At 55.9% G+C, this 17,422-nt stretch overlaps 1 protein-coding gene across 1 annotated transcript; it reads left to right on the top strand.

Annotated features, from left to right (window-relative positions):
- Positions 1–307: 307 nt before the first annotated feature.
- TNFRSF13C (TNF receptor superfamily member 13C) lies at positions 308–16,580 on the top strand. The gene is made up of 4 exons (XM_051637286.1): positions 308–394; positions 11,066–11,261; positions 11,948–12,145; positions 13,732–16,580. The coding sequence occupies exons 1-4, from the start codon at positions 392–394 to the stop codon at positions 14,052–14,054; spliced, it is 720 nt and encodes a 239-aa protein (XP_051493246.1). The 5' UTR covers positions 308–391; the 3' UTR covers positions 14,055–16,580.
- The last annotated feature ends 842 nt before the right edge of the window (positions 16,581–17,422 follow it).

Genomic DNA, 17,422 nt, shown 5'->3' with positions numbered 1-17,422 from the left:
GATCGGAGATAAATTGAGCCTTGGGGATTTATGTGTCCCTCCAAACTTTGAAAGTGGTGGTAGATTCAAGGCCACCTCTAATATTTGCTTTGGGGACTGATTAAAATGGGATGTCTGCTTGCCAAGACTTGCAGTTCAAAGGGGCTGGCTGGCTTAGGTCAGTGGTGGTCATGCTGTGAGAGCTGCTCGGTAGCTTTCGTTGTGACTACTGTCCACAGCAGTGGTGGACATGAAGGGACACCTGATACCTGCTCTTCTGGCAAAAGCAAGGGAGGTGCTTTCTCCTGTGGAGTTTTTAACTTGATTTTGCAGGAGCACTGGGATTTGCTCTGGCCATATTCCAACGGAGCTGTCTCCATTCAGCTGGCGCAGATCCCCTGGCAGTCTCTGCATGGTGAGTGTTCTCCACTTCCCACCCTAAGCTGGTGTGCAGTGTTGCTGTGGGCTGCTGAACAACTGCCACTTTCTATTCAGTGACCAGCTGTCCTTCACTGGTGGGGAAAAGTGATTTATATGCAAGAGAAAGCAATAGCTGGCACAGCCCAGGGCTGGGAGGCAGGAACGCTGGGCTCGTTTCTTCTCTGTGGTTGATTTCTTGCATGACCCTGGGCACGTGCATTAAAATTCTCTGTGCCTTGCTTGCTCTGCCTCTGCAGCAGGAGCTACCTCCTCTGGCTGGGTGTGATGAGAGCGAATTGACATTGCTTCGGGGTCACAAACCCGGAATTGGGTGGAAACATTCAGAAGAAACAATTTTTTCCTAATTAGCAGAGTTTGATTTTTACCTAAGTTCTGGGAGAGGAGGGTTTGGTGGGACCTGCCTGAGACGGGCCGTGTTTTGTGCTGCTGCTCACCCACCTGCCTCTGCTGCAGGGAGGCTGCCTGCAACTGGGCTGCCATCCTCGTAAGGCGATGCGGCCTGGTTGGGTTTTCTTGTGAACTGAAACAAACCCGCCCTCTGAAATGCTGAAATTCCCCACACAGTGCAGTTATCCTTGAATTGGCCGGTGGGACAAATCAAAGTCTCTGGATCTCTTCCTGACTGTTAAATATTCATGGGGCGCAGCGATGCTGGGCAGGATGGCATCCCCCCCCTGGGTGGGCTCTCGGAGGGGCCATCTTGGCTGTGAAAACCCAGAGTGTGAGAGAGGCTGGGCACAGGGGACTTAGGAATGATGTGACTCGCTCAGACTCCTTGAGTTGTCTGGGCTCCTGGCCTGTGCTGGGCCGTGCTTCCCTTGCTACGGGCTCCTTCTGCCGGAGCTGACACGTGCCCTGGCGCTCACGTCCCTCGTGTCGCTCGAGCTCGCCGTGTGGCAGGGCGTTCTGTGAGGAGCCAGGAAAGGTGCCGTGCCCACCTCCCCGGCCTTACGCCTCCTTCGCTGAGGGAAGTCAGCGGTGTGTGAAAGAGAGCTCTGTGTTTTACATACACGCAGGCTGCCTCCTCGGTGGCCCAGGTGCGGCTGCGGGCTGGGTGCGAGAGCCCTGGGGGCTCTGCGCTTCACGGGAAGGAGCACCGAGGTGGGGCGAGGACAAAAACAGAGAGAGAAGCTGCCTCCCCTTGGGTAACCTGGCCTCAGTGCACAGAGGCTGCTCTGTTCTTTGGACCCTGCCACCCTCTGAGTGCTACAACAAGCTATGCCAGGGCAAGATGAAGCACCTGTGCTCTAGGACAGCAGGCAGGCAGGGGCGAGGCCGGGGCTCTTCAGTAAAGACCTAAAAAGCCCAACTAGCATTAAACACGCTGAGGAGGCTTTCCCGTGTTTTCTGGCAGCATGGAATATTTTCCTTTCCTGCCTTCTCATGGAAGCTCTTTGGCCCCACTGTGTGGCCACCCTGCAGTGACAGGGTGACAGTGCCGTGCCACAGGCTGGACCTGCCTTGCTCCTGTCCTGCTGGCTCTGTTGTGGCAGCCCTTGGGTTGGTGAAACACCTCGGGTGTTTGCCGAGGGTCGGCAGGCCCTGAGGCACAGTCGCTGTCTGCACTGGTCAGCTCAAAGCTCTCCTGAACCTCTGTGCTGGCCTCTTTCCTACATTTGTCAGCAGTGTTGGCATTGCTCCAGTGTGAACGTTCATTTTTTTTTTTTCCCCTTCACTGCTCTGTTTCCTTTTCTTGCTCTTCCAGAGATGACAGATCTGAAGCCAGGGCTGCTTTTGACTCAGCCCAGTACGTAACAACCTGTGGCTCGTGCTGCAGTGGAGCACCTCTCTTCAAAGCAATGTGCCAGCATCAACTAATTAATCCTTATTCCCCTGTGGCACTGAGAGGTGACTCAGTGCCTTGTGCTGTTACACTCAGCAGCAGAGGATCAAACGCATGGAGTTGGGAAGTCCTTGGATAGCGCAGTGTTGCTGTGTACATGAACGCTGGGGACTTGCAAAGGCTTGGTCTTGCACACTTGTCTCCAGGTCTCCTTTTTAACCATGCAGAGGGCTAAAAGTTCTGCTGCCTTAGAGACGGGGCTGGAGCTGCCTTCACTTTGCTCTGCAGGGAGTGTTTTTGCTGCCTGCTCTCCCCTTTTGATCTTTTCCATCCTGTTGCTTCCTTGTTACAACCTGAGTTGGCCACCCTGAGCAATTCTCCTCACCTACAGGTCCTTTGCACCTACTGGGCATTCCCGTGTGTGTCTGGGTGAAAGGCTGGGGCAGGGAGGCTCAGGCACTGTGGAAATAGAGCTGTGGTTATGGTGCACGTCCCTCTCTGGGTGCATGACCCCCCAGTGAGCTGCATGCCAGGCTGTGCTGGTGGCTCTGAAGAAGTGCAGACAAGCCCCAATTCCTGGCCTTGGGCTGCCCTGGCATCCATTGTGCTGCTGCATGAGCTGCTCCCGAGAAGTGGTAGGGAAGTTGCTTGTGCTCAGATGTTGCATAATACTGACCTAGTTTGAACACAAGTTTGTGGGCTGGGAAGTGTTTGCCCAGCCCGCAGGGAAGAGAAAACCCTTCTGAGGTGAGGGCTGCTCCACTGCATCCTCTGCTCTGTGTTATGAAGGAGATGAAACGTGAAGCATGTGCTTACTCCAGAACCTGTCTCTTCCCTCTTGCCCAGGTTGCACGTGGAGCATCACTTGCACGAGTCCCCTCTGCGTGTGCATGAGCCGTGGCTGAGCTCAGCCACTGCATGGGACTAATATGTAGTGATGGTGTCCTATAAATTATATAGTCAGTATGTTCGCCATCTGCTCTGCACTGAAAGCTGAGTGTGATTGAGACCTTCCCCCCTTCCCAAAGCTTGACTTTCTTGCCAAGATTGAAATGTGTGCGGATCTCCCGTAAGTGGTTCTGATTGAATCAGGTAAAAAGGGAATTTTTAAAGCAGGCTGCAATGTTCCCTGCACCCGAAGTGAGAGCTGAAGCAGAGGCCAGCATCCTATTACCATGAAACTATGAGTAAAAAGCAAGTCTGATTTCATGCTAATTAGGTTCTAAAGGGAGTCAATCTTGATTGCAGTGGTCATATCAAAGAATCAAAACAGTAACACAAAAAGCAAAGAAAACCCCAGTGATTCATACGAGAAGGGGAAATAAAGACAGTCACGGAGGAGGAAGGAGTTTGAGGGGGGACAATTGCTCTGCTGCCCAAAAGCAGAGGGGATTTGAATCAGATTATCCTCATTAGATGTCTCTTTAAAGCATCATCAAGCCAAATGAATGGTCCGGGGGAGAGCTTGCAGGCATGGTGTCTGTGATTATCACCAGGCATACACAGTCCTAGTTATCTAGCTTAGAGACAAGATTATTAGGGGGTATAAAGCTGTATCTGCCCTCAGATTCTAATGTGTGTCTTTTAGGTGGGATGATGGGAGATGCTACATTCCCACATAGTCCCTCAGAAGCCTGCCTGCATCCTCTGGTGGTCCAGCCCTCTGCGGCACTGTGGGTGCAGTGTGGAGGGCAAGCGTGAGCCAGGAAGCTGTGCTGGCCAGGAGATGTGCCCTGGGGGTGAACGGGTAGCCTCCCTGGTGGACTGTGGCAGAGAGCAGGACCACCCCTACAGGTGCTCGCACTAAGATCAAGAAGTGGGGAAAGGGATCTTGGAGGGGAGATTGTGTCCATCTGCCTCAGCAGTACCAGTCACTGCCTCAGCATCTCCCTTCTTGTGGCAGGCCGTGCTGGTGCAACTCATCCTTCTTCCAGCCAGAGTCCCTGAGGTCCCAAAGGCTCAGAAGTTGGTGGGGCTGTTATAGGGGAACCTCTGATCTGCGGGGAGGACCCTCCCTTTGAAAGGCAGTCAGTTGATGGATGTTGCCCACAGGTCCCTTGGAGGCTGGGAGGGTGAGCACGGCACAGGGCTGCTTGCAGTCCCCCTCCACTTCCCCCGGCTCTGCATCCATAGCAGCCCCTCACCCTTCCCTTCCTCACCTTCCCCACCCAACGCATCACTCCCTGTTGCTTTCTCTGTACTTTGGCAGGATGAATGAGATGTTGCACCCATGTGCTGGCCAGGAAAGATGGGGCACAGATCAAATCCTCCTGTCAGCGCTCTCCTACATCCCATCCTTTACAGTGGCGGTTGAAAATCATAGTTTTATTCTGCATTTAAGCCAGCCTTTTCACACTGGGCAGGCACCAAAATATCCACGAGAAACCAGAGAATGGTGTAGCAGTGCTGGCAAACACGGTGATGCCACCACAGAACAGTGAACCCCTGTTGGTGTGGAGGAGGGAAGGGGGGGGGGGGGCTGTCAGCCCAAGCCCCGCAGCCGGCAGCGGTGACGAGCTCACTGCCAGAGGCAGCCGGCCGGCCTCGGCTCAGTGGAAACGCATTTCCTTGCTTCTCATCCTGGATCGGGGCTGCGCTCATGTCCAAACACGTGCCGCTCGTTCCTCCTGCAGCACTGCAGTCCCTCTCCACGCTGCGGGGCTGAAACCAGCTTGGGTTTGGCATCCCACTGGCCAAGCAGCCTATGGTCGAAATCCTTGTACTGCCTCGGCTCAGCTGCTCGTGGGGCACATCATCCGGTGCTGACAGAAGCTGGAGTTCCTCGGTGGTGGGGGTGAGGGAAGCTGGTCTCACACCTACCACCATTGCCTGGGTCTGGGGTGGTGGGAGGCTGCAGGGCAGCCACAGAAGCCAGCTCAGGGTCCTGTTTCTGGAGTAGTGGTTAGAAATGGAAATCACACAGGCTCTTATACCCCTGCCCCTGCTTAGACTCCTGCGACCTGCAGGTGCCACAGGAGTTTTGAGGGGGTTTTCTGGTGTGTTCTGTTCCCCATTTGAGCTGTGCTTTCAGTTATCCAGGCATGCTGCTGGTTTTAACATCTCCATTAGGATGGCTCCTGTGGCCAGTGCTGAGGAGTGTGGCTGTGGAGCCGCTGTGCTGAGTCTGGCTGCAGCCATGGGGTGTTATTATATACGGAGAAGAAGGGTGGTTGGATCGCAGACTAACCAACTAAATTTCAACAAAGGAGGACAATCAGGACAAACATAATTTCTTCTGTGTTGGAATTGCTTGCAAGCACCCTTCCATTTTCCCAGGCTGCCTTCTTGTTCAGATGTATTCACCAAACCATGTCCACGCGTGAGCCGGAGCTGCAGCTCTGCTGTGAGCAGCCCATCGTAACAAAGTGCTATGCAAAATTGCAGTCAGGGCTGCTTAGTTTGGTTTTGACTTCCAGGCTGACCCACTAGTTTCCTCTCCCTTGCTTCTGGAGCAAGATGCAAAGTGTGGGGACTCCAAAGGACATGGCCCCGTGCCTTCAGCAGGCTCCGATTTTTGTCTCTGGAGTTGTCTACGGTGCCCCAAGAGCGCAGCAAGTGCCAGGGAGGTTTCTGCCCTGGTGTACATGTACTGAACTGGCTGAACCCGCCTGCTTGGACATTTGTAGCGCAGGGCTGCATCACCCTCAGCAATCTGTTTCTGTTTCAGACTTGGAGATCCTGCCCAGCCCTGCCAGGGCACGTGAATGCTCCCTAACCAGCCATAGACAAAGCTGGGGGACCCACTTGTCCTCCCCCCACCCACCCAAGGGGGTCAGCACATGCTCCCACCCATCCTTAGAGTGGGGATGGGGGCAGCTTCTCTGCTGCAGGCAGAGTGGACAGGGGGATTTGCTTGCAGAGGTGTCCAGGCAGAAGAGCTGGGCTCAGCTAATGGTGTGTCACTCATGACATGGAGGTGCTTGTGCAAGCCCGGGCAGCATCTGGGGAGCAAAACCTCATTAAGAGAGTCCCACTGCACTCTACAGAGCAGGGAGAGCAGCCAGCACACCAGCTGGAAACACCCCTCACTCCCCTCCACTGCCTGCTCCTGGCAGGGGAGGCCAACGGCTCAGCTCCCCCCCGGGCAGGATTGGGGAAGAAGGAGGTCCCCCATGGCCTCAGTGCTGCTGTGTCTCTCTATGGCTCTCTGGGACAGGGAGGGGGAATAGGCAGAAGGAGCTTGAGCCCAGGAAGTGTTGACCCACCATCCTCCCTCTGCAAACCTGGAGAGGTCTTCAAACGGCAGTCCACTCTAGAAGCCAAATCTGAATGCTCAGCATCACCTCTGGAGGGGTCCAAGTCCCCTTGCAGATGAAGCCAAGGACACCTGCTCATTTTTCCTTAACCTTGTGGTTAGCCTTTTCTTTAACCTCACAGCTCCAGTGGCTTTTAAACAAGAAGGGGAGAAGACAAATAATATTCAGTAGAGCTGGTGCTGCCAGGGCACTGCCCCACACCAAACTTCCCATGCAAGTTGTTGAGCAGTGCCACAAAAGTCCTTGGTATGAAGCAGAGCACCTATGGAGGGGACTGGGTTTAGGGTGTTGGTGCATCTCCTGAAGCCTTTATTTTCTGACCTGATTCCTAAAATCTTCCTAAATTTTGTCCCTGAGCACAGGTGGCTTTGAGAAGGCATAGAAAACAGGAGTCTGGGCCATTCTGAGGCATCCTGGTGGATCCCCAGGAGGCGGTTTGTGCTGGAGCTCTAAGCAATTGGCTCCAGACAGCCATAGTGGGACCCTTCAGGATGGAATTTTTCCCACCAGCTGGTGCAGAGGGGCTGGGGAGTGACACAGGGTTGAGGTGCTGAATGTGCTTCGGGGGTTGGCTCCAACCAAAGCCCTCCAGTGGCACCATCTGGATGCAGGGCAGATGTCAGGTTGTGCTGAGGCTTTCCCAGGGCGTTGGGTGCATCCTCTCAGAGGTTTGTCCCAAGGTAACTGTGTCTGCTTGATAAACACTTCGTGGCTTCTCTGATCGACGAGCCTTCAGGTTTCCGGTACACACGAGCACAAGGTGAACTTTCGGTGGATATTTTCTGCTACAGGCGGTTCTGCAAACGCGTGCGTGAGTCACTTCACCCACCCCTGACACCAGAGGAACCCGCTCACACGAGTCAGGTTGCTCATGTGTGCACGAGCACGCAGAGGACGCTGCCATCCAGCCCTCCCTCCCCGCTCCCAGAATCACCAGTGCTGCCCTGTCCCTCGCCGGGCTCTCCGCAGGGATCCCAGCAGCAGACCTCAGCTGAAGCCAGCCCTCCCAGGGCACAGCTGGAGCAAACAGCACTGGAAATCGAGCTCTCCGACTCCAGGATTAAGACATAATTTTTAAATAGCTCGTTTGATATCTTTGCTGCTTTATTTGTTTAATAAAAGCACTTAGTTAGTTGGAGTCCTGGGCTCCTGGGGCTTTCGTTTCTCTGCAGAGGAGATAAGAAAAGCGCATTTCCTTATCCAGTGAGTCATTTTTTCTGCTCTTTAATTATGCATTTGTGCTATTATCAAGCGTATTCAGCTCTGATATGCAAACAGTTCAAACTACTCACCAGGCTTTAACTTTTGCTGCTCCAAATCCAATCAACAGCCATTAGGAAAGGCAGAGGAGGCAAAGATGAAGGAGATGAAGAGGAGGATGGCCCGATGCCCGGAGCCAGCCGGGCAGCCTGGGCCACACTGGTGAGCAGGCACATGTGCAAATGCTGCTGGGGAAGTCAGAGGTGATTTTCTCCATGAGTGTTACAGTATATGACTCCAAACATTGTTTTCTTGGCTCAGGAGGAAGCAGACAGGCTGAAAAAGGAGCATGGGAGAACTGTAGAGGGAGATAGAGAAGACTTGAAAAAAGGGAGGGAATAGGGTAAGCAATGAGCCTGCAACATCCTTCCACATAACAGGACCTGGGAGCACTGTATTTTCAGGACATCACAGCTGGTGTCCCCACGCTCCCTGACGTGTATTCGCAGCTTCAGGTTTTCACACCAGGTACAGAATTAGAAGCCATCAGCTCCTGAACTCTGTTTTAAACCCTCTGTAAACCCTCACCTTCTGTAAACCCTCACCCTCTGTGTCAAAAACAACTTGTAGGTACCTTGGTCTGGGCTTTCCGTGGTGCATATGTTTGGCTGGAAGGGTCACAGAGATAACCTGTAAGTGTGCTACAGCAGATGCCAGACCCATTTTCCCTTCCCTGAATGAAGCCAAACAGAAAGGGAAGGGAGAGAGGCAGGGTGACAGTGGTGCAGCAGGACCCACAGGAATAGGGGCTGGGGGTCACCGAGAGAACTGATGTGGGAAAAGTACAGTAGGGGGATTTCAGGGGGGGAGGCCAAGAGGGGGATGATCGATGAGCAGATGATGGATCTCCTTTGGGAAAAGGAGATCAGCAGGTGGAAGCACCCCAGGGCAAGAGGAACAGAAAAGCCTTTGGAGGAGGGAGCTGTTTCAGAGGCAGGTGTCCTGACAGAGCACTGGCTGTTTTGTGAGGATCCTCTGCCTCCCTGCACAGCTGCAGCCCCACCAACCCACAAGGTAACACGTTTGTTGCTCCACATTCCCTTCCCTTACGCTTCTGCGTGCTGCCTGCCAGGAACAGCGAGTGCTCCAGGTGCTCTCTCCTCCCTGAGGCTCTCTGCTGTGGAGCTTAGATGTGGCCTGAGCTTTTCTCCTGATTCCTCAGCCCTCCCTGCTGTGGCTTCCTGACCCCCCTGCGAGGTGCTCCTGGTGCCACCCACCACAGGACACATACCCTTCCTGCTCCTGTGCTTGCACACAGACACCCTCCTCACCTGGGGCACATGAGAGGCCGGGTGAGGTGGGATTTGGAGAGGTGTCCTCCCCTGGCAGGCACCTGCACAGGGGCAAGTGCAAGCATCCAGGCAGAGGGGGCCGATCTCGCTGTGCCACTTGTGGCTTTGGAGCTTGGGGCCCTGCCGAGAGAAGGAAGTCATCAGCATGCCCTTTCTCACTTGAGGAGTTGTACTTTGACTAAGACAGAGGGGGAATAACTGAGTCACAGGCGCAGGAATGGTGATTGGGCTCTGGCAGCTCCTTGGGGAAGCTCACAGCACCCTGGCACAGCACAGCACAGCCAGGCACGGTGCTGCTTGGCAAGCAGGCATGTGTGTGAGGGGCGAGGGGCAAGCGGCTGGGCACACCAGCTGGAGAGGGAAGTGAAATCACGGCAGGCGTGGAACCAGCGGGCAGCGACTGGTTTTGGTTGGGACTTTCACTTGCCCAGAGCCCCACAGTGCCCGACAGGGAGGGCTGAGATGGTGCTGGGGCTGCTTCAGTGCTGCCCTGGTGCAAGCCACTCTCTGGGGATGCTGCCGGCTGGGAGGGAGAAACAGCCGGGGGCTGGGAGGGCCCTGACATAGGGCAGCTCCTGCCCTGTGGGACATGGGGTGCTGGAGAGCCGTGTTTGGGCTGCAACCCAGTACAGGAGGTGGTGTCTGCATCCCACCCAGGCCTTCAGGCTGTCGGCTTAGCTTGTCCAAAAGCCATTGGAGTAGGGCAGGCACATCCACGGACCAAGCCCTCTGGCCTGTCTCAGAGGAGCATGGTTGCCCAGTGGGGATATTGGGTACTCAGTCACCTTGAGCCAGAGAGTCCTTCGGCTTTTCTCCTCCTCCCCTCCCAGTCTCGGCCCAGGACAATGAGTGGCAGAGACCTCCCTAGAAAGAGCACAGAGGTCTTAGCTGCTGCAAGGATGGGACTCTAGCAGTAAAGCTGCATTAGGGCTCACCTGGCCAGGGCAGGTGTCCTGCACTGCTTCCTGCAGCTGAGAGCTAGCCAGAAACTGTGGCTGGTCCCTTTCTTTGCTACAGGGTGAAGAAAAAGGGAGCTTGGTGTTTGTTTGGTAATGACAGAAAAGAGCCACCTACAGCACTGAAGTCCATGACTTAACCAGTTCAGATCTCAAGCAGCAGGCTTTGATGTGTGGGTACCAGTGGCAGGACATTTCTCCTGCTCATGATCAGGAAAACTTAAGACCATTAAGGGTTTATTTTGTCCCTTCCAAGGGTATGGGGACCAGACTTGGTTGCTGTGACCTGCTTTGCCCATGCCCTGGGCAATTACTGAGCAGAGCCAGATCTGAACTTCGGACAATGAGACGTGGTGTGAAGGGGTTGGGTGGGTCCTTGCCACAGGTTTAGGTCTGGGATGGAAAGGATGGAGAGACCACAGTGATGGAGGGCACCACAGTTAGTAGGGACAGAGAACACACAGCACTGGTCTGCCTGTGCAGCAGTTCCTAACAGGCCATGTCCTGGGGGCAGTGGGAGCTTTTAAAAGGGGACACCTCGGTGCCCTGTACTCCTTCACCCTCCTCCCCCCATCTTTCCTGCATTTTGCATCCATGCCAGATCTTCAGCCCTGGGCACAGGAAAGCCTCCTGTAGGCACTGGAGGATGCTAAGGGGGCCTTTTCCTGGCTGGCAAGGGAGAATCTGGGCTGGGGGGACATGCCCAGGCTGGGGGTGATGTCCGGCTGGGCTGGAGAGGGGTGAGCACCAAGGAGTTCACAGAATCACCAAGGCTGGAAAAGACTTGTGAGATCACCAACTCCAGCCTATCACCTAATACCACCACACTGACTAGATCAAGGCACTAAGCACCACCACATCCAGCCTCTCCCTGAACACATCCAGGGACGGTGCCTCCATGGGGATTTCGGAAGCACGTTTTGGAGGAGAGGGGTAGTTTGAGGGCGCATTGCATGAGCAGGCAGGGGCAGGGCTTGGGCTCTTGCTCTCCTCCCTCCCCCCCCCAGCCCTGGTGAAGATCCGCCCCAGGGCAAGTGCAGCGATTGTGAACCCCGAGGGACACGACGCAGCGTGACAGACTGTAACTCCCTCTGCCAGGGCCCCGGGCGCTGCCATTTCACACCCGGGCGGCCCCTTCGCCGCTGCGACACGCAGGAGCTGGGCTCTCAGTCCCACCCCACCATGTCCTCCTCAGGAAAAGCTGCTGCTCCTCCCTCCTGCCTCTCCCCCCAGTGCTTTGACCTGCTGACCAAGTCCTGCGTCAAGTGCTCCGACTTGTTCAAGAAAAGCACAAGTAAGAGGGATGAGGGCGGCCAGGGACTGAGCACCCTAGGGGTGGGTGATGGTGGGCCAAGGGAACTGGGGGCAGCCCGGGAGTGGGTAGGTGGAGAGCACCTTCTTCTGCAGATGGTGGTGGAAGTGGCGATAGAACATGGAGTGCTGCCTTCAGCTGGAGGAGGAGGAGAGAGGAAGAAGGCAGCCCGTTACTGTGAGGGGAACAGAGTGCGGAGAGAAGAGGGGTGTAATGTGACATCTTAGAGAACTAATTTACTGACACTAAATCCATTTCCAAGCTGTGGTTGCAAAGTTTTCCCACACTTCCCAGGTCTTATATATGTGTATATATACCATATATCATGGAATCACTTGGGTTGGAAAAGACCTTTAAGATCATCAAGTCCATCGAGTCCAGGCTGATCCAGCCCAGCATGGGCTGGATCACAGCCTGCCCGAGCAGTGACCATGGGAAGAGCAGGACACTCTCATCTCCCACAGGCCAGGAGTGGCAGCGAGTGAGATGGGGGCTCTGCCAGGGCGGGGTCAGTTTGTTGTGGTGGGTGGGAAGCAGTGAAGAGCTGCTCTCCTTCCCTGCCGCCACCACCATGAGGCTGGCTGGCAGGCCAGATGGGTGATCCTGCTACCCTCCTTCCCTTGCCACAGCTCTCCCCCTCCTGACACTGCCGGCATTTCACCCCACAGCAGAGCCCTCCAGCGCTGTGCCCACCTCTACCCTGGCACCAACCCCCCCCTCAGTGGACCTGCCCAGCACCGTCCTGATCTTCGGGATCCTCGCAGTGGTGGGTGTCATCCTGGCTGTAGCTGTCCTTTGGGGCTTCCTGGCCTGCAAGGTGGGCAAACAGCGGAGGAAGAGGAAGGCGGCAGATGAGGAGGCCAAAGGTAGGGGACCTCTTGCTCTCCTTGTCACAGCATCCCAAGGCTTCCAGGCCAGATGGGATCTCTTGCCAGCAGCTCCCCTAAGGCATGTCCTTGGCGGGACTGGCTTCTCCACCTCAACATGGGTTCCACGGGTGCCCCAGAGCATTTTGGGGCAGCTGAGTGACAGTGTCCTGTGTCCCCTGGGAACCCACACCTGCACCTGGCTTCCATCGTGACCCCACAGAACCATCCCTCCCTTTGCCAGGTCTCCACATGCCTTCTCTTGCTCAAAGCACCTGCTGGCATTGTCCCCCCTCCATGGGGGACACATACAGAGCACCAGTTAAGTTGCCTGTCTCGCTCTGTCTGTAGCCAGGGGGCTCTGGATGGAGCTGGGGCTGTGGGGACAGTGGTGGACATCTGGGGATGGCTCCAGAGGAAGCCTCACCCCATGGCATTGCAAATGGCGTTCCTGTGTTGTCTGCCCAGCCTGGCATTGCTGTTTGGGATGCCTGGCACCCTCCAACATGAACCCCAAAGACACTGACGGTGTTGGGGCAGCCCTATTTGCGGGATCCTGGAACACCACATGGAATTGTCCCCAAAGGCATAAAAAATGGGGTTAGGGGGCTGAGGGACAGGGCTGAGGGTTTCCTGGCAGGGTATTTCCAGAAGGAAACGATGGCCCCATGATGGCCTATCTTGTTGGGGCATCAGCCAAGGACTGGGCGGCTGTTTCATCCCCTGGGGAGCCCCACCCCAGCACTGACTCAACCCTGGCCACACTGCTCAGAAGGGGTCTCACCTGGCTTCACCCCTCCTCATGCCCAGGCAGGGGGCATGGCTCCCTGGGTCCCTCTGTAAGGTGCCACCTGCTACTGCCCCACCACCTGGGTGGGCACCCTCAGGGGCCAGCGGGGCCAGGGGCAGCCAGTCCTTGTGCCCTGGCTTACCCACACGCTGCTGGCGATGCCAGCCAGGTGACTCAGACCAGGGGGACATTACCTGGGGCTTTTCCACTCGGTAAACCGAGTGCCCCTGCGACAGCCCGTGACGCACACGCTTGGGAAAAGCACCGAAAAGGACAGAGGTGGGAGAAATCCAGCAGCACGACAGGTCTGTCTGCGATGGACAGTGTCAAAAGGCACCCCTTGGCTACTCCCCTGTCTCACGCCCTCCTCCCTGTCCCCCAAGCCCATCGCTGCGGCACCGGGTGCACGGGGAGTCACGGGAGGCCTGGGGCCGGCGCCTGTGTTCAAAGCGTGTAAACAAGTCTATTTTTAACTGGGAGGCGGCCAGGGAGGGCAGGCCACTGAGGGCCGGGCTGCTCTGCTGCCGGCAGGGTTTACCGAGAGGCTCCGAGTGCAAGTGTGAGTTTCTGCTTTTCCCTATTTGTTTTGTTTTGTTTTGTTTTGGTTTGGTTTGGTTTTGGGGGGGGCACAGTCCATCAGCAGTAAGCAGGATGAGCTCTGCAGCAGAGGAGGTGTGGTAGCCACCTTGCAGGCTCCCCTTGCTCCACTCCCCTCTCCTCTCTGTGTCTCCAGGGACAGGACTGCTTTGGTCCCACCTTGTGAGCCCTGTAATCCCATTTTCTTGCCCTTTCCTAGCAAATGTGGATGCTGCTGTCCCCCTGCCCTGCCTGGGTTGCAAGGACCCTGCTGCACTGGAGGGAGATGCTGCCTTGGCCTCAGCCCCATGCCCAAATATCAACGGAGGCCAGAAGACACCAGGGCCGCCCAGGAAAGCTGGAGCAAAGCGGAGGCCGTGCTGTCAGGGTGATGCTGACGGTGACATTGTCCTGCCCACCACCCTGTACCCCCGGCATGAGGAGTGCAACCACGGCTTCCCACTGCCTGCCACTGAGCTGGGGGCCACGGCCCTGGTCACCACCAAAACCACCCAGAACTGTGCCATCGAGGAGAGAGCCTGAGGGTGAGGGGAACAGGGCTGGAGCGCTCCAGCTTCTCCCTGTGGATGCCCGGAGCCCACCGCTGGGACCATCAAAGCCTTGCATGGACATGAGCTGGCTGAGGACTGGGTTTTGCCTTGAGAAAGATCAGCCTTCTAGGATGACTGCCCTTTTCCACTTTCCTGTTTTCACCGAGTCCAAAGTTACGCCTGCAAGCGCTGGAGGAAGCCAAAGCAGATCACGCCAAGTTACAATGAGTAGCTGACAGCTGTTGCAGTTGTACTGTCCAGAGGAGGCAGAGGAATTGCAGCTGGTGAGGATGGAGCTGGTGGGGTCCACCGTGATGTTTGCAAGGCTGTCATCAGGCCAGGCTGGGTTTGCTGCTGGACAGGCAATTCCTGGGGACATGGGTTTGGAATAGCAGAAGGAGGAGGGGAAAAGGAAGATGGAGAGGGAAGCAGGAGGTGACATTATGATCAAGTCCCACATTGCAGCCATTAGCTCAATTTTTGCTACTGACCTCAATAAAAGGAGGCTTGGGGCCATACAGAGCAAGGCGCATCCGGCATCTGCTCCATTCACAGTCTTTCCTCCCCCGTCTTCTGCACTCCATAATATCCAGGTCTCTCCTCCCTCTGGGCACTCTCACATGGTGGCAGGCCTCCACAGACACTCGTGGGAGCCCCTTCTGCCATCAGGTACCCTGGGGATGGCAGATGAGTCTGTCTTCTCAAGCAGGGAGAAAGGGAGGGAAGAGGGAAAAATAATCTGTCTGCTCTGACCTACCATTACTGGAGTCAGGGAGGACCAGGGGCAGGCAACAGAGACTGCTGGTCTAGAGGAGCTCCATGAGCTTGTTATTACAGCCCCAGACAACCATCACTTCAGCTCACAGTGGCTGCAGAAACACTGCTTGTCACTTGGGATGACAGGGCTCCCGGTGATGGATGTTTCCACGCCGCACAGAACCAGGCAGGGAGTGATGCGAGCGTAGGCGGGATGACTTAATTTATGTGAGTGTCTTCAAGGCTTTGCCTGTGCACCAGAGCTGGCCAGGGGCAGTGCCCGTCCAAGGCATCTCACCGGAGATGGTCTTGTTCACCCACCCGCAAGTGGCTTTACTGAGCAGGAAGGGCTCTGCTTTGGAACCCGACTCATTAGTGCAGGATTGCTGTTCCCAAATAATTACAGCAGGTGATCCCCCTAGCTGAAGAGAACGTGCCCAATGTCTTGGACAAGAAACATTGCTGGTATCAGAGGGGCCAGTTAGGCAATTAGAAGTGCCCAGGGTGGGTGGTTATTTGCGTGAAGTCCCATCTTGGTAGCAGCCTGGGTAAGCTTTTTCTTTGACAAGGTGGCCTCCTTGCCCAGGAGGCTTCAGGGAGCGAGCAGTGGTGGCCATTGAGGGCCACAGCTTGTGGCAGAGTCCCCAGCTGGTCCCTCTGATGACAGGGCGGTGGCCCCCTGCCCAAGCCTGAGTGCTCGCTGCAGCTGCACGACCAGATGCTGCTGTTAAAGGGTGGCTCTCCCTCTTCACCCCTGACGTGGATCTGGAGCCAAGCTTTAGGCATCCGTCCCATAAGGGGAATCACAGGAGCTGCTGCAGGTGCCAAAGCCCAAATTCTTCACAACTCCTACTCCAGACCTAAACACCCTGGCAGAGGTGAGCCTGAGGCTCTGTCTGACCCAGGATGGGATGGGTCCCTGTCTTAGTCTCAGAGATGAGGATGGTGAAGGGGTTGGTCCATGTACCCAGCAACTGTCCCCTGGGGCTCTGGGCATCTGTGACTCACTGGCAGGAGCTGTGGAGGCTCCAGCGCTGGGCTCCCCGTTATCTTCAGCAGCCATGCTGCCCATATCAGGAGGGGCATCCCTGGGGCTTGAATCCAGCATCTTCTCACCCTCATGCTCCGCACTTGGCCCTGTGAAGTGACTTTGAGCATCCTTTGTGCATCTGGAGTGGACAAGTGAGCTGAAGGCAGGACATTTTGGTGCTCATGGGAGGTAGAGTAACATGCTTCGTGGGAGGTGGAGGTGAGATGGAAAGGAAGAAGGACTGTTGGGCTCTTCTCCCTCTTCTCACTCAAGAGATCACTGCAGCTCAGCCCTGCAAATACACTGCCCTCCGTGACTGGCATGGCATTTGCAAAAGAAACTGCCTAATGAGTCCTGTTGAAAAAGCCCCTCTTTCTGCTCAGGTAAGGGCTTCTGCTCTCATTTCTGCTAGAGCTTCAGCCAAGCGTCTCCTCCACAGGACACCGCTGGCACCCGCAGTTCTCAAAAGTGGTATTTCGATCCACATTGGATTCCTCAGCCTGTGAGTGCCCCTCAGATCCCCTCTCTGTTATGGCATGCAGGGTCTCTTCCCCACATCCTGCCTGCCTGTCTGCCAGCATGGTGGGGCAGTGCCCCACTCCTGCCTAGCCTGGGACAGGTTTGAAACCCCATTGTGCATGTTTCTCTGTTGTCTGTCTTCTCTGCACGGAGAGCAGAGAGACAAAAAAAATACAGTTGTAAAAATGAAACAATAAATCGAACCTGTTGCCAGTTCAGGCTCAGGGGTCTGAATGGGGTTCCTATTCCCCTGGTGTCAGGGGTCTTCACCACGGTGGTCCTGGGGATACAGCAGGACCTTGAGTTTGAGAGGCTCCCTCTGCTCTGGCTTCACCAGGCACGGCCCCTGTAGCACAGCTGCCTGCTTGGCATGGGACCAGCCAAGCCTGGCCACATCCATAGCTCCCACGGCCTCCTCAACAGCTGGCTGACAGGATGGGGAGCAGGGCAAGTGGTTTTTCTGGGGGGTGTTGCCCCTCTTTGACTTTCCACAGCAGTTTCTCAGTTCCCCCTGCGAGGCAGGAGCTGTACTTCCTCCCCAGCCCAGTGTCTGCCTCACTGCCTGCACAACTTCCAAGAAATGCTGGTGAGACCAGACTTCAGCTGGCCACTGGGGTGTGGGGTTTTGGAGAGAGCCAGGGGAAAGCCTGAGGAAACCCCGGGGCAAGAGGAAGGACCTGGGACTAAAACCCTCCTTGCTGCAGAACCTTCTCAGGCATTTCCCTAGCCATTTCAACCCCACTGACCCCGCTATGAGGGAGGTCACGGAGGTGTTTGAGCGCCTTCAAGTCCCACCAGTGATGCCAGTGAGAAAAGATGACAGACTTGGTGTCCCTAGTGTTGGGGAGTGGTTTTCATCCCTGGCCAACAGAGCAGGGTCGCACAGGGAGTACCCTGGCTGAGGGTCTTGCCCTGCAGCCAGCATTCACATCTGACAAACCCTCCTCAATCCCACAGGCTCCTCAGCCTCCAAAGTGCTTGACTTTCCTCCTCCAGCCTCCTTGCTTGGACCCTTCTCCCTCACTTTCTCCTCTCTTCTCCCATCGCTGATCCAC

Source organism: Apus apus, chromosome 1 (genome assembly GCF_020740795.1).
Source record: "Apus apus isolate bApuApu2 chromosome 1, bApuApu2.pri.cur, whole genome shotgun sequence".
In the NCBI taxonomy this organism is placed as follows: Eukaryota; Metazoa; Chordata; class Aves; order Apodiformes; family Apodidae; genus Apus; species Apus apus.
This window is presented reverse-complemented; position numbering and strand designations above follow the sequence as displayed.

Coding starts and splice junctions, on each gene's coding strand:
- TNFRSF13C (XM_051637286.1), top strand. Junction 11,262..11,947: donor CTTGTTCAAGAAAAGCACAA/GTAAGAGGGATG, acceptor TTCACCCCACAG/CAGAGCCCTCCAGCGCTGTG. Junction 12,146..13,731: donor GGCAGATGAGGAGGCCAAAG/GTAGGGGACCTC, acceptor GCCCTTTCCTAG/CAAATGTGGATGCTGCTGTC.